The sequence below is a fragment of the Apteryx mantelli genome, chromosome 27, assembly GCF_036417845.1.
Source record: "Apteryx mantelli isolate bAptMan1 chromosome 27, bAptMan1.hap1, whole genome shotgun sequence".
Taxonomy (NCBI): Eukaryota; Metazoa; Chordata; class Aves; order Apterygiformes; family Apterygidae; genus Apteryx; species Apteryx mantelli.
Genome location: NC_090004.1, coordinates 373,268 through 395,981, shown reverse-complemented (window position 1 = coordinate 395,981; position 22,714 = coordinate 373,268). Strand labels below are relative to the sequence as shown.

Here is a 22,714-nt window from a genome sequence, read left to right as displayed (position 1 = left end):
TCAGAGGAGTCAAATGACCAATTCAACTGGAAGAACTGAGGAGAGAAACTCCTCAAACTACGGAGAGAAGGGAGCAACAGCCAGTTACCATAACATTATCTTCACCTGGTAGCCCAAATATTTCAAGTCTGAAGTGCTTCCCTGCAAAGTAGCATTTCCTCCATTATCCTATTTTTCTCTCCTTTTGTTTCTGTTTTGCCGAATTTCAGAAGTAACCACAAAATTCAGTTTTAAATTAAGTTTTAATTAACGGTTGAGACAAATGCTTTTCTCAGAGCGCTTTCAACATGCTTTCCATAGGCTCAGACCATCCAACATCTCTGCAACTCAAGACTCAACACATTTATTTAGTCCTCTGAATTGACAGGTCCAAGTTAATCCTTTTATTTTTGAGGGCCATTTATTAAATGCAATTAAGATAACAAATATAGGCTTCCCATATCTGTAAACTTGTACCCTAAATCCATGGCTGTAGTTTAGTTTCACATTTGTTAGCATATAAACACAGTCAGAATAAGGCATACAAAGGGTTTCCAGCAACATCTTACATCTTGTTGCACCTGAGACATCGCCATGCCCATCACCTGGTAAGGTGTTTTTCCCTATTTCAGGTGGTCAGAAAAGCAAATTTTAGCTAACAAAGTCTCTGAGAATATTTGACACATGAAAGGATCAGAATTTGCTTTGATTCTGTTATCTCTGCATAGAGCTGAGAACTTTTTAAATTTACCACAGATACCAAATCTAAATTTTATATGAAGTGTTTGCATTCAGTCTGGTCCAACACATATATGTATGGCACATATGAGCCTACATTTAACTTCTATCTTTATGTCAAGAAAAGTAAATTTAATCTCACCTTTTATTAGAAAGGTCTGAGAAAAGAGACACAGAAGCTGCTCCCCAATTACCCACTTTGTCCTTCCCTAACCTATATCAGATAGGAACAAACTATCTCAGGTTGCTTAAATCAGAATGATGATGAGGAATACCTTCTAAGTATTCCAACAATACTATTTCATGTGGCTCCACATTAACTAAAGAGCCCACTGCAGAGTGCTTCCACACCTCCCTCTGCTCTCAGAATGGTTTGCTCTGATACAATCTGAGACACTGCTTACTTCCATATATACAAAGAATTTGTACAAAAGAAGAAAGAAATAGAGAAACCGAGGTGTGGAAAAGCCGTTAACCATTCTGCTCATAGGCAAAAGGGAGAAAAACAGAGAATTAGCAACTTTCTCTAATATGTGGGCCCTGTCTTGGTTCTCCATAACCTCCTTTCACTCTTCCAGAAGCACAGTGGAGAAGAGGAGGAGCCCAATCCCACTGTAATGCTGCTGAATACAGACTAATGCTCATTTTCAAGGAAATCATGGTACATTTCCTCAACTGAAATTCAACTTTATTCCCACATTTCAGAGAAAGTGGTTTTATTAAGCAGCATTTTCAATTATGACAGACATGAATCTGAATCCAGGAGAAAGGCCAGTACCTGCATACATTTTTTTTTAAACACAAACAGTGATTGGCTAGTACAAGTATTATCACATGAGAAGCCAGGTCACTCAAACCCTCTTCACTATGAATGAGGTTTGAGACTGGGAAAGGAAGGTTCAGCTCACTTGCAGAATGTTGAGAATGGGAAGAGAATCAAAAGCAATGTTCAAGGCATATGCAAACTGAAGAAATGTGTGCTTTGGAGTCCATATTTTTTTCTTCCCTCAAAGTCTATACTACAATATGAAGATAAAAGCCAAATGAAAAAAAAGTCTTTATACAGTACTTTCTCTAAATTAAGTCCCACAGTTTTGTTTTTGTTAAAAGAAAATAATGTGATTTAATTTAATACCTATTTCAGGATTCTCAGACTGGGGTGTGGTACTGTTAACACTGCACTTAATTGGAATTATCCTTTTAAAAAGCAATCTTAAAAGCAGCTCTGAACTTTGCTTCTGAGATGGAAGCACTGTCTCCGAACCAACAATGATTCCTGTCACTCTTGCTTTGCATCTTTCAAGGCCTGAAGTCTTTCTAAAAGGGGTGGATGTGAGTAATGCCACATTGAAAAGATCCAGTCAGAAACAGGGAATCCTAAATTATCTTTGTTTAGTTTGATCAAAGCAGAATACAGGTCCTTAGCCTTCCCAAGTTCCTTGGCAAATGCATCTGCTTGAAACTCAAATCGTCGGCTTAATACAGTCAAGCAAAATGAGAGAACCTGTGGAGAGAAATATATTAAAAATTATTTAAAAATTCAGCCATCTGTAAGTTCCTTATTGCATCAGTAACTAATGTTTTCCTCCCCCCATCCCACAAATCGCTGTGGCTTTAGAATGATCTCAGTAAGATTTATCCAGGTCAAACCTGAAACTGGGAGTCTTACCTGGGAAACACTGACCCTACTTATTACATTGAGATATACCACATACAGCCCCTAGAAACTTCAAAGTCTTCTCCAGAGTAATAATATAGCCAAATAAAATCATTATTTAAATAGGATGATACTTCAACACCTAAAGCTGAAAGACTAATTCCACAAGTTACAGTTTACCTCATTGTAAGGTGAAAAAATGAACTGGAAAATAATCATCAAGCCTATCAGCGTAGGCTGAGTCTCATAGAAACCAAATGCAGCAAAGAGTTCTTTCCGACCAATTAACACAGCAAACAAGAAGAAGCAGAGGAAGGAATTCATCTAGAGAAAGGAAACAACATTCTTGGTTAAGATGGGCTTTTCATACAAATCTAAATTATGGCCTAAGTGTTCACATTACAGATTGGCACAGAAACTCCACTGAAAAAAGAGGGATTACTTTAGAATTAATATACAAAGAGGAACAAACAGCCACCTTTAACCTCCTTTCTGTGTACGCATGCAGTAAAGTAACTATTTTCATTTGCTATCAGTGAGCTAAAAAAAAAAAAGTTTAAGTACTGAAGGGAGATGAAAAGACAGGAAGACAAGATAAGTGAGGAGGGAATAGAGGGGAGAATCCATCTCCCTGGAAGTAAACATGTTCTAAAAAGTTTAAAAGCAAACCAAACATGTCAGAAGTCTTTCTTTGAAGCATTATGTACTTTTTGCTGTGCCGTACTTCTATTTCTGGAAACAATCTACTCTTCCATCTAAGCCATGCATCATTGTGTACAAGTGCTTCATTTGGCTGGCTTTTCAGAGGCAAGAGGCAGGATCACATCAAGTTTTCTGGAGAAGATGAAAGTACCTTCTCAATCTATTCAGGTGGCTGTTTGGTCTTTTCAGCGTAACATGGAAGGTAAAATGTATGGTTGAAAGATACAGACAGAAAAAGGGAGAGAGGGAGAGCTGTGACAGAAAAGAGCCAACAAAAAAATTGGAAACAGATTTGTGGATATTTTTGGAAGTGAGGATAAAAATCTACCTATTACAGTGAGATATCAGTAACTAGAAGATGGATCCAAAGACAAAGGTTACATGAGTTAGCAGCATGGAAAATATCAAAGTAGTTGTTTTTTTTAACTAGTAGGGATCAACACAGATGTCAGAAGTTGGAATATAATTGCATTAATCAAGGCAGGAGGTAAGAAGGACCTCACTGAAGTGTTTAACTGTGTGGAGAAGAGAAAGCTAGTGTGGAAAGAGAAGGATACAAAGGAGCTTAAGCTGGAGCTTGACAGTGATGTTACAGCCTGAAAAACTTGTGAATAGCTTTGGGGGAGGGGAAAAAAAAAAACAAAAAACAGAACAGCATTCTGTCACCTGGAACAAGATAAATCTACACCAAAGCATATGGCAGACTGATGATAGTAAATTAACAGAAAATAGCAATAGCAACACATTGCTGAGCCTTGCAAACCAAAGCATTTTAAGTCAGGATGTAGAAGAGGTTTGAGGAGAAATTCCTTTGTATTGTGCTATGCCCAGAGGCATATGCATGTGTAAACAGACCATTAGGTTTTTTACTTCAAATGCAAGGTTAGCAGATCTCTAGTGACTGCTTCAATATTCATCTCCATTTTGGGCATGCACCAAGAAGGATGCAATAATGTTATTTACCAGTAAAGGGTGCACAAGGTATGAAAATGCAATGGGGGGGGGAAGCAAGGACCCTCCCGAGTCAATCATATTCCCTCATAATCTTCTGCTCTCCAAACTGGAGTGCCAGGTTTTTTTTTTGGTCTCTCTTTGTAAAATAGTTGCTCCATCCCCTTGATAATTTTAGCTGCCCTTCTGCCAACTAATTTCTAACCTTCTCTGACTCCATCATATCTATCTTGAGATGTGGAGACCAGAACTGTACACAGTATTTGCTGCACATATGGAGTACACATGTGAGTGTACACATGCTCTGCTGCAGCACATTGGAGTGTTCTTCCTTTGTAGTACTTGCACAGCAGATAAATGGCAGCATATTTGCTCCCCTTGCTGTATCCCGATATACAACTGCACAAGAAATACTCCAGGAAAGGTGGATACAAGCATACATGTCAAATACACTTCTTGTGTACAAAAGATGTAGCAGAAGAGCTACTAGGAAAACGTGAAGTCAGTGTATGATTAATAATCCCAAAATATATGCAAAAAAGGAGAAAATGCTTTGTAGTAAGAGTGAAGCAAGCTTTGGATTGTTATTCTTACTGAGAAGTATGAGCACTCTTAATGGTAAGAGCTGGAAACAGTGGGATGAGCTGTAGCATACAAAGGTGCAAGACAAAAGAATCATAAATACTAGTTGTGTGCAAACATTAGTCCCACTTCAGATTCAGAGAGCAGAGAGAAAAACTTGGTGTGGAACACCAATGGAGTTCCTGGCAAAGGAATTACAGCTCTGCTGCTGGAAACCGGTAACAGAGGAGGAGAGTGAACTAAGGGGTACTCACAGAAGGGGCATTTGCTGTGTACAGCACAATCAACATGAGATACACTTGCAAATCTGGAAGCAGGCATTTTGGAAAGGACAGTAATTACAGAATGCTCTAGGAAAACCACTAGTTTATCATAACTTACCTGGCTGATGATAATATTTTTGATAGTGTGACCTAGTTTCCAATGACCCAATTCATGGCCAAGTACAGCCAGAACTTCTTCATTTTTACATCCTTGTTTCTTATTCTGAGGGAATAACAAAATCGAACTAATATCAGATATGACTGAACACAACTGATCCAATTTCTTACTTGTTAATTTGTTTTCCTTATGTCACTTAAGTCATTAAATGCCCCAAGATCAGGAAGTGGCTCTTCCCTTGTACCAGCAGCATAAAGATAAACATATAATTTCATATTGAGCCTTTTGGATGGGCTTGTCCATTAGGAATTGAGACAGACTCAAGAAGTCACTTACAAAAAATAAACTTTTAAGTTCAATAATTTTCTGCCATGAGGTGGTGATCCTTTATTTCTATCTATGCAGACAAGTCTGTGCAGACCTGGAACAATGCTGGAAGATTTGCCTTCCAAACTCTCTCCTACCATCCGTTAATCTCATCTTTTTTTTCCTTTACCCAAGAAAAGGCCTTACAATGCAAGCTGACATTCAGAGCCAAAGACTTTTAATGAATAATTGAGCAGAGTCCTCTCCCTCCTTCCTTCAACATTCAATACAGAGCCTTGTCTTCCAAAGTACTACAGTTGCATTCACTAAAAAAGGAATGACAATAACAATACCCCCATCCCTGCAACAAAGGGATGATGAACTTGTATCTTCAAAGGTACAAAAGCCCTTAGCAAGTCAGAAGCAAGTATGCGGGCCTGTGTATTGAGAAGGTAGCTGAAGAATCCACTGGAATGGAGGAAATGCTTCTCATTGTTACTACAGAGAATACTTTCTGGATTTTTCAGTGTGGTTGAGCTCAAAATCCCCTCCTCCCATCACTCACTTCTGCAGTATGCCATACCACAAAGCATGGATGAAGAGAATTCTACCACTGACACGCTCACAAGAAACAAGCCAGAGCGAACAACAATCTAAACACTGGCCTAACCGTGGGCTGCACGAGGCAATTTATTCTTCTCATAATTACTCCTTCAGGCTCTTCAGAAAGTATTCTAATTTTATCCATCCTTATTTGATACATGGAAGAAATCAATGTTTTACTAAAGCCCCTGTGGATTTCTAAAGTCTCCTTAGTACTATTTGCTCCAATTCACTCACAGCCCCAGAAATTCCATCTATCGCCAACTCAGAGATTCTTTGGTGATGAAATCATTAGGTTTTCGGTTCTAGCATTTCATTCAGGACCTTTACAATACACACAGAAAACACAAGAAAAAAATCTCACTAAGAAGTTAATGTAAATAACACAATGAAGAACAAATATGAACTCACCTTGGTTTTAGACTTTGTCTCTTCATTCTCACCGTCGGCTCCTTCTGCTGGCTCTTTGTTCAAAGCAGAATAATCTTCTAAGAGGGTATCAAACAGTACTATCCGCTTATTCTTGAAGAATCCATAGAAATAAGCATTGCTATGAGAAGAACGCTTAGAACCTAATTGGGGAAGATTTACATCAGAGACCACAGTTAGAATAATCCTGTGCACTGAAGCCTATCTATGCAGTCTTACTTGGAACAGATTCTTCCAAAGGAATTCTCAAAGACCCCATATGAGTGGTAGATCAGCTCCCTGCAAATAAGCTTGCAGTCTGAAGCATGTTTTAAAATGACTTAAGATCATCTCATTTACTACCTCCAATAGTGATTTTTCATTTGCAACATACAATCCCAGGTGTTCAATCCAACTCACTAAAAGCACAAGAACAGTCAAGGAAAGATGTAGTATCCAAAAGAAAAGCACTACTGCAATTTTAGGTTCAGAGAGAAAAGAGCACTCTGCAAAGAAATTTGCTGCCCTCCTTGCAAAGCAACTGATGGGTGCATTTTAGAATTCTGGGTGCATTTTAGAATTCTTTGAATGTGCCAACAAAGATGATTTGAATTTCTGAAGGTGTTATAATCAGACGCAGATGAGGAGAGAGAAGAGGATGAGATGAAGTACAGATCTCAGGCAGACTCTTAAAAATGTTGTATTACAGTTCCTAACAGATAAAAAGAGCTAGGGCAAATAGGCAAATTTTAACAGCTACTTTTATCTAGACAGTTTATTTGACCAGCTGAAACTGTTCAAGTTTCAGTGGATCAAAAAAGCTGTCTAGATGGCAGGAACTGTTGCAACACCAGGACTGAGAGACTACGAGAGAAGAGATGGAAGCTAGCTCTGTTTTTGGCAGCAGAAAATAAGATACTCCAAGTTGAAGGTAAACCTTCACTCTAAATTTATGAGCTGCACCAACTTCTTAGGGCAGCATTCAATGGGTATTTTCTGCCCTATGGTATGGTCATGGTAACTTCGGCACCAAACCAAGATAGATTGATGGAGGAAGAGACTGGTCAGAGCAGGAAGTCTCAGCTTCCAGTCACTTCTCAGTGAGGAAAACTGATCATCAGCCACAGCATAGTGAAGTCCCCATTCACCTACCTATCATAAAAAGCTTCATCCTCCAATAAAGTGTTGCTTGCAGAGAAGGAACCTTCGTAACCTACCTTTTCATGGAATGAACCCTGAGATTAAAGGACTTTTTTGCGCATGTTGCTAAGAAGTCAGTTCTGGAGTGGGAAGAGCCAAGAAAGGGTGCAGAAAAACACTGGCAAAGAGATGCTCCCACATCAAACCCCCATGCCAGCAGGGAATGGTGCTAGCTCAACACTCTTAAAGACACCAGGACACAAAATGGGGGTTTGGAAGCCTCTCTTCACTGCAAATCATTGACACTTAATACAGCGATGCTGAAGAAGCCAGTGCAATGGTATGCTACAGAGGTGCCAGAGCACAAGCAATTGGCTTACAATACTTCCTTTTAACCTTCATGACAGAAGTCCACGCTAGCAGACAGTCAGCAATGCTTACATAAAAACCTCAATTTTTTGACAAGCCTCTATAATGACTCTCAGGCTTTGAAAAGTTTCAACTTTGCTAGGAAAGAGGAGTTTGTTGGGCCCCAAGTATATCAATACTAGAAATTTTTGGCTGCGCTGAGGCAGAGCACTGGCTAGATTTTGCTAGCCCAGAGTAGTGAAAGCCACAGGTTCCACAACAAAGTCTTCATTAGCTTCTCTTAAGGGAAAATTCTACCATTTCAGCTCTTTTTTTCCATCTCATGCTGCTTTCACCAAGGCAATAAAAACACCACCTCTGCCTCCCAAGTGGCACAAACCAAAAAAAAAAAAGGGGGGGGGGGAGGTCCCTGAAATCAAGTACGGAAGGGAACAAAATGAGTAGCAGTGGAAATGTCAAAAAGTAGAGCGCTCCAAGAACACAGCGGTGGAGAGAAAGTGAAATGGCAACTTTCATATTCCACATTAGGTACCATGAGCTAAGCATGAGTAAAAGAGGACCAAAACCACACTACTACGTAGTGAAAAAACTTATGATCCCAAGTAGAGGGGCTGAGTCCATTGAGCCACACCATGAGAAACAGTCCACATGAACACTAAGAAGGATAACGTTCTAACAGCTTCATTAAAGAGTTTGAGGCAATTAATGCTGAACAAAGACTAGAAAAGGTAAAATTACTTTTTGGTTTAAAGCTCTAAAATTGGAATCTAGGACAGCTGCTTCCATTTCTGACTGTGCTGTGTATTTCTGCTCAACAGAGCCAAAACAATGCTTCCAATAAAATGCTGAGTTTAGGCTCTATGTTCAACTTCACCATTCTGACCCCAAGGCAAAAAAAAAAAAAAAAGGAAAGTGGCATGTACCTTGACAAACATTACAATAACTGGAGAATGTAAGCAATTCCTGTTCTGCAGCATCCATAATTAAAGCTAAAAATCCAAGAACTCAAAATTAAAAAGTCTTTTTATTCAAAAATCTCACCTTCAACCACATACACCTTAGTCAATGGGAAGTCAATGCTCTTTGCCATTGTTTCAATTTCTTGCTTGAGCTCTCCCTCAGGAAGCGGAATGAATTTATCAAACAAAGGGGCAATGTAGTCTGCATAGATTGTAACAAGCACCTGCAAACACATACAGATATTGAAAACAAGGCATAAAAATGTGTGTTTAGTACTAGAAGTGGAACATGAGCAAGTACAAAAAGAGGGCAGGAATCCTTTCTATATTTACGAAAAGGAAAACCTATCACCATATACCATTGTATTTCCAGTGTCTATTATAATGCTTTTTTAATGCTTACCTTTTAATTGATAAAGACAGTTCAGTATTAAATAGATAAAATATAAGATATCACATTGATGTGGACAATTAATATGAGTTGTTATTCCTGAACAAGTACATTGAAAACAAAACACACTGTTAAAGACCAAAATTGCTTGTTAAAGACTAAAATTCCAAGGAGATTTAGATTTTTCACTGATTTTATTTATTTATTATTTATTTATTTATTTATTTATTTATTTTTTTAAAAGCTCAGCACATATCGCCCTGCAAGTAAGCTACCATTTGGAAGCAACACAGCTGTATTCTCTTACTCACCAAGGAAACAACTAATGTGAAGAGCCAGGCATAGATGAAGAAGTAGTCTCCCCCTATTTTAATAATGTAAAGCAGGAGGGATGTCACCGGCAACAGAATACACTGAGTCACAATAAACTTCTTGATGGCATCCTTAAAAAAAAATCCCAGTGTCTGTAAGGAAAGGATAGTAGTGATATTTACACTGTAAATATTAATGCATCACAGTGGTTAATGAACTGATCCCTTCACCAGATGTACAGAAACAAAATAAGACAAATCAAAAAACACAAAGTGGCAATGCTGATGTGCGCTACAGAAAAGCAGAGCTGGTTACAAAAAAAGGTGGAAGAACCTTTTCACTTCCTGATAGCTGTTATTCTTTACATCCCCTGGGATTCCAAGCCCATGTAAATGCATGCTTTTCATTACTAAGATCTGACCAAAACCCTTATATTGTGTTTGACATATATCCTTCGCTCCAGAAAGAATGAACAGATAGCTCAGTCAAGCCCTTAATATCATACATGGGCTTCAGTGCCAAGTCTTCCTTTTCTCTTTTGATAAGGCACAGTGCTTGCATTGACAACAGTCAAGCACCCAGATTCTGAGAGAACAGCTCCATGGAGAAAATATTCAGAGTATATCTGCAGAATCTTCCTTACCCTCAGCAGAACATGGCCTCTGCAGGCTCTCAATACAGTTTTAAAGAAGCCTGAGCTGCTAGTTCAGTATCTGACTCTCTGGTTCTTCTGCATAGAGGTAGGGCCTGATCAGAGCTCTGAGCTCACTCTGTACCTTAAAGAGTTCATAGATATTCAAGTCAAGTTCTCTCCAGGCATAAAGCAAACGTTAAATGACAACATAAGTTGTCTGAGTCTTACTAGAGTCTAAATAGGGCTGGGGAGACTATGCAATGGACATACTAAAAGATAAAGTAAAAACACAGTATGCTTCTGCTAGTGCAGTGCTAGGAAAATCACTGATGGAGTGCAAAACAGGAAACACTGAGATTCATTCTAGCATTGAGGCAGAGAGTGGTACCAGCTGGTCTGCCAATCTGGTCTATCTCTAATGCTTTAAGAGTCCTAACAGCATTCTTTGGACTTTTGTGTCCTTGACATGAAGAACTTGTTGATCTGGCATGAAGATGTAATTAAGTCCTCACTGAGGTAGGAGAGACAATCAAGGTGCAGGTCTGAGGCTAGTATACAGAATTGACACACAGGGAAATAATCAAAAGATAGCTTTTGACACGTGTTTAAGGTTTCTGAATGTCCAAAGGATGGCCAGGCTAGGCCAGGCCATAAACATATTACACAAATTAGGACTTTGCCAGCCCTTACAATGAGAATTACTGAAGATAGTGATAGACAAAGAACAAACAAAATACCTGAAGCAGATATTCTAGTTAGATATTGACCACTGCCAGAAGAAAAGAATGCTTGACTCATGCTCTGGAAACATTCCTTCCTCCCTTGACAGGAGCAGGTTAGTCTGCCATTATGTGCACTGCTAAGACTGCAGAAGGGAAGGGAATCAAAGCACTGTGACTCAGAATCACCTAGTACACAAATGACCATGTGCATCATCACTTAAAGTAAGAAGAGTATTTGCTAGCTACTGTGAGAAAGAGAGAAGGAAATGACTGTTAGAAGTTAGACAAATGAATGTTTTTAGAAACACAAGGGGTTTTTTTAAGACCAGACAGCTAAATGGAATGTAAACAAAATTCTGAGTTGGTCACTTATTTTCTTACTTGTTTTATAACAGGAGTAAGAAACATCAAATTATCAGTTTGCCAGGAATATAATTAGTTTAGAGACAAACTAATTTACCTTGTTCAGAGCTAGTTCAGTTCTCTTGCCTCTCTGGAAACTGGAAAATGAAATTGGCAAATGCCAGAGCACCTCTACTCTTAGTAACAAGTCAGCCAACTTGATCTGCTGCATTCCCATCCAAATTTCATTTCACTAAAACCAAAACTTTCCAACAGACTTGCAACAAAAAGTACTGTAGACAACACTAGCTGGGTCCAAAAGAGGAAAACAAGCCTAATGCTGATATGAAATGGTATAATGATGTGCTCTATACTGAGGTTCCTCTCCCAAGAAGAAAATCTTCTCCCAAGGAAAACTGATACTGATAATAAAACAAATTAAACTAAACAGGTGAGAGAAATTAAGAAAGCCAGCCCAGATAATACAAAATAAAGTATCTGAAGGAAGTGCAAATGAAGAGATGAATATTCTAATTTAGCGAAGGCTGATTCCAGAATGCAGATCAATGAGTGAAAATGAGGAGGAAAATAATTTCTCAGCTTTGTTTCATCTATTCAGTGTCCAGAAGTCAGAAGTGCCCCTACCAAGCAGTAATTTAGCTGTCATTGTATGAACATTTATCCAGGCTTCTCCAAAGGGATATATAAAAGGCAAAGAATAGCCCACCCAACAGTGAACAACTGAGGTACGAAATGTCCTCAGTTCCACCACTAGAATACACATCTTTTTTGCTAAAGAAGCTGCTTAGAGGCACGACTTCCGTCAGAGACATTCTGATGTGCTACAGGACTTCTGTAACAATCACAGAAGAGCTGCTGAAGGAAATTAGACACCACAAGTTTGTCAAATAGAACAGAAAGCTTTCAGATGAAGCAAGAAGCAGCGGCAGCCCAATCTATTGGTCCTTATGTGTGACAGAGGAAAAAAATGCATCAAAATCCAAGGTTTAGAATATCATTGCTCTTTTTTTTAAATGTAGGCTGAGTTAAAATATTCCTAAAAATAATGACCTCTGGCACAGCTATAGATGTACTAGGCCATCTAACCAACCAAATTACTGAAGATGTTAGGTCAGTACGTGTGTTATCAACAATACCTGTTGATTGAAGCCATGTTTCTCTTCTATGACAAATGTGTTATATAAACTCCATGGGAGACCGGTCACTGCGCTGAAGAGCGTTGCAAGAAGCAGGAATACCAATGACTGAACAATCTAAACACAAGAAAGAGATTTACTACTTACTGATCTGTTCTGATGTTAATATTTCTGTTGTCAAAATGCATTTTACATCAGTGGTTTAACTGAAACTAGTTAGGAGCTAAAGCTAGATAAATTCACCAAAATAACAATACATTTGTAATGATTAGATTATTGTTCACTGGAATAACCTACCTACGTTCATAAAAGCTCCATCATTTGGAGACTTTCTTAAATATATTAAGTTCAGTCACAGCATAGCATCTTCATAAAGGAGTTATTGCATGATGCTCAAAAACTTTGAAATTATACTAAACAGTAGATCAAACCAAACTGTAAAAATAGTCCTTTCTGTCCTTAGCATACATTAAACATATAGAGTACATGTTCACCTGTATTCATATGTTATCTCTACAGGTTATTAAGTCTTGTTCAATATTTCTTGTCTTACATACAAAATAAATATCATCTAGTTTTATGTTTCTTATGGTGCAACTAGAGGTCAAAGAGGTCACAACTACTTAAATAAGTCTTTAATTAAAAAGACAACTCATTAAGGTACCCATGACTTTCATATAAAATAGATGTTTAACTGTCCAAAAAGCAATAGCTTTAAATCTGACAAGGCATGTATCCACACTTTTTGCAGAATTTTTGGAGTGGAGAAAAATGAACTTATGATAACAAAACAATGAGGTCTTTTTTGCTTGGGAAGCCTTCATTAGGTCAGTTATAAACAATAGCTCAGACAAAATTGGCATCACCCCAGTAAACACTCTCCCTACTAATTATACTGTTGCCAGGTAGATTTTATGCTTGTATAGGGAAATTTTCAAGACAAGAACTGATCTGTACCTCCTTTTTATTCACTTAGGCCACAGACAGGTATGACATCTGTCAGGACTTGTGCAAACTAACAATGAAGTAAGGGAACACTTCATACATTTCTAAGCCTTCCTTAACCTCAACTGAAGACATCTGATAATATTCCAGCTATGAGAACAGGGTAGGTTGACAGGCATCTCCTTTGAGCAGATGATTTTTTTGTTTCCCCATTATAGAAGCTGGACAAGAAAGGCAGATTTTCTGTGTACGCCACCTAATTTGGGTCATAGCATTAAAATTCCCAGGGCTTCAGTGATTCAAGCAGGAATAAGTAGCAACACACCAAAAATGCCACAAGAGGCATGAGTCTTAGGAAAAAGTATACAGTGTATATGTTCTTATTAATAAATTCTCCTCCAGGAAGAACACATTCACTTCAATTAAATTCTATGCCACCCCAAAAATCAGACTCTTCTTGAAAAGAAGCTTGTTGAATAGGTTGCAACTTATAAGTGTAGCTTCTGCCTGATGCTGCTGTACTCAGTCTTTATTAATCAGCAACTGTCTAGAAATTCATATATCTTCTGGAACCAGAAGCGGGCAGCAGTATATTTTATGAAGACCTTGCAACATCCACAGGCTAAAGGGGTATTGTCTGCACATGAATTGCCAATAGTCAAATAAGAACTTCAACTATTTGAAGAACTTTGTCCCGCTAGCCATACATCTACCAATATAGAGCCACTCAGATGAAGACATGCTCATTTTCTTGGGAGAAGACAAATACCTGCAGGAGAGATATAAACTCTTAATGTAAATTTTTAATTTATTAAGGTTCAGATTTTCTTGAGCCATTAAATCTTCACAGAAATAAGAATGCTTCTGGAACAGAATTCACCGTTTCCTCAATTTTCCTTCTTTCTCATCTGGAATAGAGATTTCATTTCCTCATGAAAATGAGTGGGAAAGGAAGATTAGTATAAAACTGGATGGAAAAAATCATCACACATGGTCTTTAATACCCAGCCACTGAAAATAACTACATAGACTCCAAGATAAGTCTCGGTGTCTGACCTAGTTTGGCTACTGTTATGTTCCAACTTAACATTTTGTTAAAAGCAGCAGAATTCATCTGTAATTAGCACTAAGAGGGGGAAAAAATCTAAACCTATACTTCACTAGTCTCTCAAGTTCTTAATAAAAATCCCTGATACTACAGAACAGAACTACTAGCCTTGTCCAAAGTCAGCAGAAGCCTTTGTTGGATAGCTTTAAGGCTGGAGCAAAACCCTGATCAAAATCTGAATTTTGGCAGGAAGAGCTAACTAATACTGAAAGAATTTACAAACCTGTATTATGACAGTTGAAGTAACAACCCAACACACTACCCCTCCAGGGTAGTATTATCTAGAGCGACATGGTTTCCTTACAAATTTAAAATACATAGTTAAAGTATTTTTTCTTGTTTGTGAAGATTTGCACCACTGAAAAAGCAGCTGAATTCATCCACAGCACAAAGACAATATAGCAATAGCCCAACTTCCTTACAATTTTACTATCTAGAAAGATCACATCTAGGATTTAAAAACTTTAAGAACAAACAAACAAAAAAACCCCCCAAAACCCATCTCCTCATTTGACTTTAGCCAAATGGCTTTGAGACAAACATACAAGGCCATATTTAACGAGTAAACCAATAAAAAAAGTTGTCTGCCCTGTTATCTCTCCTCAGACTCACCCAATCATTGTGCGCACTAGAAAATATCTGTTATTTTTACTATATTGTACCTGTAGATAAAACCTACTTTAAGTAAATAGAAGCTTAAAAATAAAAGTTATAACAGTATAGTTCAGGAAGCAAACAGTTCCACTAATACTAAAAGGCTACGTACCTCATATTCCGGTCCAAACCCAGCATGACCAGAGATTTGACCCGACAGATTCCAGAGAAAAGGAATTCCTCCACAGAGAAGAATCATCTTAAAAACAAAACACACACCACAGACACAACATGAAACAGATCTGGCATCTCATCCAATGAAAATGTCAGCACGGTAAGTACATTTTAAGGGTGAATTAGAAGAGTTCTATAATCAGGATTTTTGTCCCCACCCCCTTCACCGTTCCCCCAACCTTTAGCAGTGCATAAATAAAACCAGGAATATTTTACAATGGTTCATTTTTCCTTTACAGAAATAGAGATCAGGTCGGGGGGGGGGGGGAGGAGGTGTTGGTTTGGTTTTTTTGTTTGTTTGTTTTTTGCCTGGGAAACATCAGCAGATCTCCAAACTTATTTACTGTAGACTCGGCTGCTATATTGGTTCAGACAAAGGGCATATTTTTCAGAAGATCTCAAAACTTATTTGCCCTACATTTGTAGCATCCCATCTTTACTGGGGTTATTCAAGATTCAGCAACTTGACTGCATTGGAACAGTCTCCCATGCATTGCCTAGTGAGACACAGACATTCAGAATAAGGCCATAATTTCATATTCAGTATCAGTGCTGCTTTAATCATTTTAAGAGAGTTTCATGCTCTGCCATGTGTGTCTGCTCCACATTGCCTCCTGCTCAGTACTCACCTGCCATACAGGTTGACATGAGACAGGGAGTGGACTACTTAAGATATACTGCCATCAAAGAAATGCGTGTGAAACCTTCAAGAGAGCTACTGAAGTGTTAGCTATAGGTTACAGCAGGGGGAAGTAGTGTTACGCAATTAAAGGCTGAAGCAAAGCATACTAGTAATTTTGTCTGACGCAGCCTCCTCTTCAGCTAACCTACTAGGTTAATGAATCATACTTCTACCTATAAAAAGCAAGAAGTTCTGAAACCGTCATCTTGACCTTTGGCCAAGACAGCCTCTTTCAAGTTCAAGGGATTTCCAAAGCCAAGGACGGATGCAGGCTATACACGAAGGAAGGAGCAAACCCAGACAGTAGAGGCCATCTTACTTTAGCTCTGACAGAATCTAGTAACACAAGGATATGTCCTGAGAAACAGAAAGGCATGCCTCAAAACAACACAGAAAAGAGCGATAAGTCACCATCGCACATATGTAGAGAAGAAGCTGCATGGACCCTACACATCAGGGCTACCAGCCTGACTGTGTGAGAAAGCTGTCTAAAATCCAACAGCATCAATGGCCTTAGTTACAACCATGCCATTGCTGCAGCCTTCAAACCAGAGGCATTTTTCCTATTAGCAATCATGCTGCAGCCATCGCATTGCAGGAATATGCAGGACCAAGTTTGCAGGTTGAGGTTAAGTCTTATTTATTGGACCAGTTATACTAAGTGGAACAATCAGATAGTTTTTTAGAAATACAAGCTCTTCCTTAAGTCTGAAGTGAAACAAGCAGGCTTCAAAGCTCAGTACAGTCCGAGAACAAGTGATCAAAATCTATCAGGATATGTATCAAGTCTAGAACTGTTAGCAGCAGAAGACAGAAAAAAAGGAGATTACACTGAGCTGGATACTCAGGGTCTCTGCTAAGAGAGATTGTGTACACAGCAGGAACTTCTCAATGTTCTACAAGCTATAAGTTAGCCATTAGCTCTTAAAAAATAACCACCCTAGTTCTCTATCCCCAACATCTGGTCTACTCCAAAGGTAGCGACTACCTTATCTGTCAAAGTGGTCCAGCTGAAAACTAATTAAAATGTAAACTTCACTCCAAACTGGTATTTAGTTTTTCAGTATATAGTTGACATTACAGACCAGAGGAAACCTTGTATGCCTCCAAGACTATCTATTTTTTAGACCAACTAGTATATTTGGGAAAGTGATACTATCTAGATTTTTTTTTCTGACTTTTAAAACATAAGAAAGTGGGTAAGATAAACAGGTTTCCAATTCTACTAATCTTCCAAGAAAGCCTCTTGTCCTGGGATGATAGTGGATTTGGGGTGGGGAAAAAAAAAGTGTCATCCAGGTGGAGTTTTCCATTTGCAGGAACAAAATAGCAGAGAAGTCTGAAGGTGTACTTTACTAAGGAGAAGAAGGGATAAAAACTGAGAGTTTTAAAAAGGAACTCAGTTTTAAAAGACAGGAATTCTAAACACAAAGAAGGACAGCAGAAAGGACAAACCATGCAGATCATCTAAAACTCACAGTTAGCTATAATATAATTCCCTCCCATCATTCCAAATAGGCCCAAGTGTTCAACAACAAACACAAATTTTGGGACTTTAATATAAAATTAGTTGGGGAAGCACTACAAACAGCAGCTTTTCACAAATCTGTGTTGATGCAGCAAAGGAATCCAGGCAACATCTTACCAAAATTAGCAACAGAAAAGAATTAGTGTAAAACAAACCACAGCTTTGGATGAAAGAACCCAGCTGCAGAGAGACTGACTATCAGGGACATTATATGGTGGTAGATCTTTTAGCCCTAGCTAAGGAAAACTTTCACAACTGAATCCACACTCAAGAATTTGCGAGTGTTTCTTTGCTTCTACAAAGCTGTGTAGCCTCTAGAGCACATGTGCAAACTGAAGCAAAACTCTGACAGCAGATAGCTTGCAGGCCCATTAGTAACTCTCCTAGGACAGCTCACTGCAAATTCCAAACTGAGGAAGTTCAGGGACACAGAATCCTAAGACACAACCACCAACTGACTGAGAACACTAACTTCTTGTTCAGAAGATCAGAAAGAAGGCACTAGCACCATCTGGGCATATGGTATCTCAGCTGAATGCTCTGAAACAATCTTACTCAGGACACTGCTTAATTAAATAGCTGGAGGCTTTCCCCCGCATAGTCCATGTTTTTTTCTTGGCTTTTGTTCATCAGTGTCATTGCAACACAAAAAGCAAAGCACCACAATCAATATGAGAACAGCAGCAGTGTTTCAGATGGAACTTCTTGCTAGCTGTTTATCACCATCACAGCTGAAATACTGGAAAAGGTAAGCTGAGATGCTTGACTCAAAACCTGGTTTTGACAGCTGATTAGGAAGCACTAGCACAGTCTGGGTTTGGTGGCTGAGCTTTAGGGGACAGCTAGATGCAGTCATTTCTTTAACTGCTCCATCAGCTTCCAAAATCATCGTGTATCTATTCTAGAGTAACATGGACAGAAAAGAAAAGGTCATGAGACAAAACAAAGGCTGTGCTTTTCCTACACAGGCACAATAGTAAACATGGATGAAGATGAGCACAGGCTACAGATACAGTTGCCATTGAATTTAGTGCCTGCTAAACAAACAGAAGAGGCTTATTCCAGTCGTAGTATTTTCCTTCAAACTAAGGAGGCAGGCTGTTCTGGCTAAAGCTTCAGAACTTTTTGACTTCTTGCACCTCCTAGGCGGTATCATTGCACCCTGTCCACTAACCCACTGCTGTAGGACAGTTTCATTTCTCTAATGAAATACTGACTCCAAAGTCAGTCAAAAACATGTAGGCCTTCCAAATTCACACAAAAATTGTCTAGAGTTCTACTCAGCATACCAAAAATCCCAACAATGATAATATAAAAGCTATACTGACACGTGTAATTACATTTTGTAAGTACACACTAAATGAAATGCAACTTACAGGTTAGGTTGCACAAAACCCATAGATCAGAAAATGCACGAATTAAGATAGGTCATAGTTCCTAAGTACTGCTTTTCTGTCATATAGTTATATGACTTACACTATTATACAATAGAATTTTCACTATCTTTTTAATTAACTTTTTTGCTGTCTTAAGTACATCACTGTAATAACATGCTATACTCAGTAATTATATTTTTGCAATGTCAGACAGTTCAGGATTTCTTTTTCACCCAGTTGTGCTACTGATGAACAATGTATTTCAGGAGTAAGTCAGAAAATGTTTCTCTTAAAACTATTTGTATATGGCACATATAAACACTTTGTTCTAAGTTAAGGCTCTATTTTTTTCATATATAGAAACCTTACTGCCAAGTGTAACTGTTCTTACACTCCAGAAATATCTGTTGGTACTTTTCCTGTTCTCACAGGTTTTCCTTTCTACCTTCTAGTTAAATATCACCTAAAAATGAAAGAAGTTGCATCCCTTCAAACACAGAAAAGGTCTGTATTTGTAAGCACTTAAAATAATTCTAATGCTGCTTAATTATTTGGCAGAGGAGACCATAAAAGGTCAGCTGTGCCACTAATTTATAAAAATACAATATACATTATAGTTGCACAATGCAACTCGACACTGCATTCAGAAATTATGCTTTATTTACTTTCAGTACACACCTTCTGACTATTCCATTTTATTGTGCATTTTTGGAGTATTTGACATGGTCCCACATTAGTACGTAGTATAACAAAATGCTTATAAAGAAGAATTTGCAGAATATACTAAACTACTTAAGAAACAACTTATAGCTGTTTGCTTACATATCACAGAATCACAGAATGGTTGAGGTTGGAAGGGACCTCTGGAGATCATCTAGTCCAACTCCCCTGCTCAAGCAGGGTCACCTACAGCAGGTTGCCCAGGAACCTGTCCAGACAGCTTTTGAGTATCTCCAAGGATGGAGGCTCCATAACCTCTCTGGGAAACTTATTCCCGTGCTCAGTCACCCTCACAGTAAACAAGTTTTTCCATCATGTTCAGAGGGAACTTCCTGTCTTTCACTTTGTGCTCATTGCCTCTCATCCTGTCACTGGGCACCACTGAAAAGACTCTCGCTCCATCCTCTTCACGCCCTCCCTTCAGATACTTAAACACACTGATAAGATCCTCCCTCAGCCTTCTCTTCTCCAGGCAAAACAGGCCCAGCTCTCTCAGCCTTTCCTCACATGAGAGATGCTCCAGTCCCTTAAACATCTTAGTTGTCCTTTGCTGGACTCGCTCCAGTAGTGCCATGTCTCTCTTGTACTGGGGAGCCCAGAATTGGACACAGGACTCCAGATGTGGCCTCACAGGGACTGAGTAGAGGGGAAGGATCACTTCCCTCAACCTGCTGGCAATGCTCTTCCTAATGCAACCCAGGATACCACTGTCCTTCTTGCCCACAAGGGCACACTGGTGGCTCATGGTCAACTTGGCGTCCACCAGGATCCCCAGGTCCTTCTCTGAAAAGCTGCTTTCCAGCAGGTCAACCCCCCGCCTGTACTGGTGCAGGGGGTTATTCCTCCCTGGGTGTAGGACTCTGCACTTTCCTTTATTGAACTTCATGAGGTTACATATGGTTATTACACACATCAATTTTAACTTTGGCCGGCTGTAGGAGTCATATTTTCGTATACCTTGTTTTCATGCCATTCTAAAATAAGACTGGCAATTATGAATGTATTCATGCAGTCCAGGAACAGAGCAGAAAAGCAAAAAATCCAGAAAGTAAGGGTTCCAAATCTTCCATTTGGACACAAGCATGCTGTCTGAATAAACCCTTCTTTTTATATGGCAAATACAGGCACAGACAAGAAATACAGAATCCTAAGCTTACTAAATTACAATGTTTGATGTGATATGCCACAGTGCTGGCAGTGCAGCTGTACAGGATCATTAAAAATCAAAAACCGAGTATTTCACAGCTGAACTGTATGAAAAACATAATATGAACACTGGGGCAGCTCAGGTACTTACAGTGCCCTCAACCTCTGAATACAGTCCTGACCAAAAGCTGAAAGTACTCTTGTCCAGCTGATACAGACGAGATTTTTCAAATGTTTCTGAATCCATGATCTGTCCTAATTCCCATGGTACATGTGTTGTTGTTCTATATACTCGTCTCTGAAAAATAGGAAAAGAAACTTAAAGTCTACATCCAATATTTTTAAGGAGAGAAATAAGATTAACAAGTAACACATAACATGGATGCATGGGCCACCACAGAATGTTACAAGGTAATATACTACAAGCAAACAAGTGTTCCTAAATTCTTGGCTTCTTCTATGAAATTGCAAATATAAAACTGAAACAAGATTATTATGTTACAACCAGAAACTGAGTTGCTTACTTATTAATTTCTTTCTAATATAAGAAGTTATTAATTTCTTTCTAATATAAGAAGTTATTATATAAAGATCACACAATTTTTCCCCCCCACAAGATATAGCATACTGTGCCATGATTATGACTAAGCCGAGTTCCAGACTAGACACTAGATCCTCCCTTGTGAACCATGAAGCTTCACAGGAAAAATATATCTATAATTTAGTTGCATAAATGAGGAGTTATTTCATTTTCAGTTGGAGAACTTCTCATCACTTTCTAATTTTAAAAGTCTAAAAGTCATTATTCCATTCACTGCCTTATCTTGTTTCAGTATTTTTATCTCTTCTTATTGTTATCCTTTCTTCTTTTCCTAAAGCTTCTGCCCTCTGTCATCTCAAAATACATTCATCCTTTTACTGGAATGGAGCATCCTTCTCTGTTCAGTGTTACTAATTCATCTTTACCAATCAACAAGGCAAAAAAGCAGACTTCTTTACAAGGAGCCTTCTCAAGAAGTCTGTTAAAAGCCTTCCTTGCATTCCCAGGTGCTCATCTAGCCTCATTATCTGATGCTGCCCACAGTAATATGGGGTTGCAGCCTCACATGGAGCTTAGCCGACCTAAAGGCTCACTGCTGACAAGAAGAGGCAACACTGCTTCTTCCTCTCCCAGCAGTGCGACCTCCCGGCACTTGTCAGATCCTTCTGAGAACTCACTTAACTCGCTGACATGACAGCGAGCGTCCCTGTCATCCTGCAAAAACAAGAAGAGTATAATGTCTTCTTTCACAGGAGCGAGTCGAGTCAGTTCATGAAGGGCTCTGACACAGTCCAGAGCCGTGGCAGGTGCGACCGAGGGACCTGGCCGTGAGCAGGACAGGACTGTGCCTCCCCATCTGCTACTGCAGATTTTATCAGCTCGCTGCCCCTGGATCCCCCCAGCCAGGAGCTGCGGGATGCTCAGCCCAACGAGCACACTCAATGAGCTTTACCCCGCACCGTGCCTGCACGGTTCTTATGATTTATATGTGAGAACCAAGCTTCACCTAACAGAGAGAAACCAAGAAGGGGCTGACACAACGCCCCAGTCCCACCCTCGGCTTAGTCCGAGCCAGCGCTGCCTGCGCCAACTGTCCCGGCTGGGGCAGAGCCGGGCGCTGCCCGGGGAGGCGCCAGCCCGGAGCCGGCTCCAGCACATGCCCCGGCCCCGGCCCCCGCGGCGCGGCTCCTCTCGCGGCCTCCGCCCCGCCGTCCCTCACCGCCGGCCACGTGAGGGCGAGCCGCGGGCCCGCCCCGGCGCGGCGGCGCCTCTGCCCCGCCGGGAGCCCCCTTCCCCGCCGCCGCCGACCTGCCGGTGCGCCAGGAAGGCCTCCCAGAGGTAGACGGCCCAGGAGAAAAGCAGCACGGAGCAAAAGATGCGCTTCTCGGCCGGCAGCTCGGCCCACAGCTCGCCGGGCAGCGCCATGACCGGCCCGGCACGGCCGCCTCTCCCGCGCTTCCTCCTTCCGCTGCGCGCGCTGCGGCGCCGCCTCGCGCCCGGAGGAGCT

At 39.8% G+C, this 22,714-nt stretch overlaps 1 protein-coding gene across 1 annotated transcript; it reads right to left on the bottom strand.

The window, feature by feature from the left end:
• Positions 1-223: 223 nt before the first annotated feature.
• On the bottom strand, positions 224-22,681 carry ZMPSTE24 (zinc metallopeptidase STE24). The gene is made up of 10 exons (XM_067311501.1): positions 22,516-22,681; positions 20,818-20,964; positions 15,153-15,239; positions 12,334-12,450; positions 9,478-9,630; positions 8,858-8,999; positions 6,311-6,471; positions 4,991-5,095; positions 2,555-2,698; positions 224-2,221 (listed from the first exon to the last, which is right to left on the bottom strand). Exons 1-10 carry the CDS (start codon positions 22,630-22,632, stop codon positions 1,997-1,999), a joined length of 1,398 nt encoding a protein of 465 aa, XP_067167602.1. The 5' UTR covers positions 22,633-22,681; the 3' UTR covers positions 224-1,996.
• Between the last annotated feature and the right edge of the window lie 33 nt (positions 22,682-22,714).

Excerpts from the sequence above, each read along its gene's own strand:
- ZMPSTE24 (XM_067311501.1), bottom strand. The coding sequence starts at position 22,632 with ATGGCGCTGCCCGGCGAGCTGTGGGCCGAGCTGCCGGCCGAGAAGCGC. Across the intron at positions 9,000-9,477 it reads TCACATTAGTTGTTTCCTTG|GTGCTTGTTACAATCTATGC; the intron begins GTGAGTAAGAGA and ends ATGTGTTTGCAG. Across the intron at positions 2,699-4,990 it reads AAAATATTATCATCAGCCAG|ATGAATTCCTTCCTCTGCTT; the intron begins GTAAGTTATGAT and ends TCCTTTCTCTAG.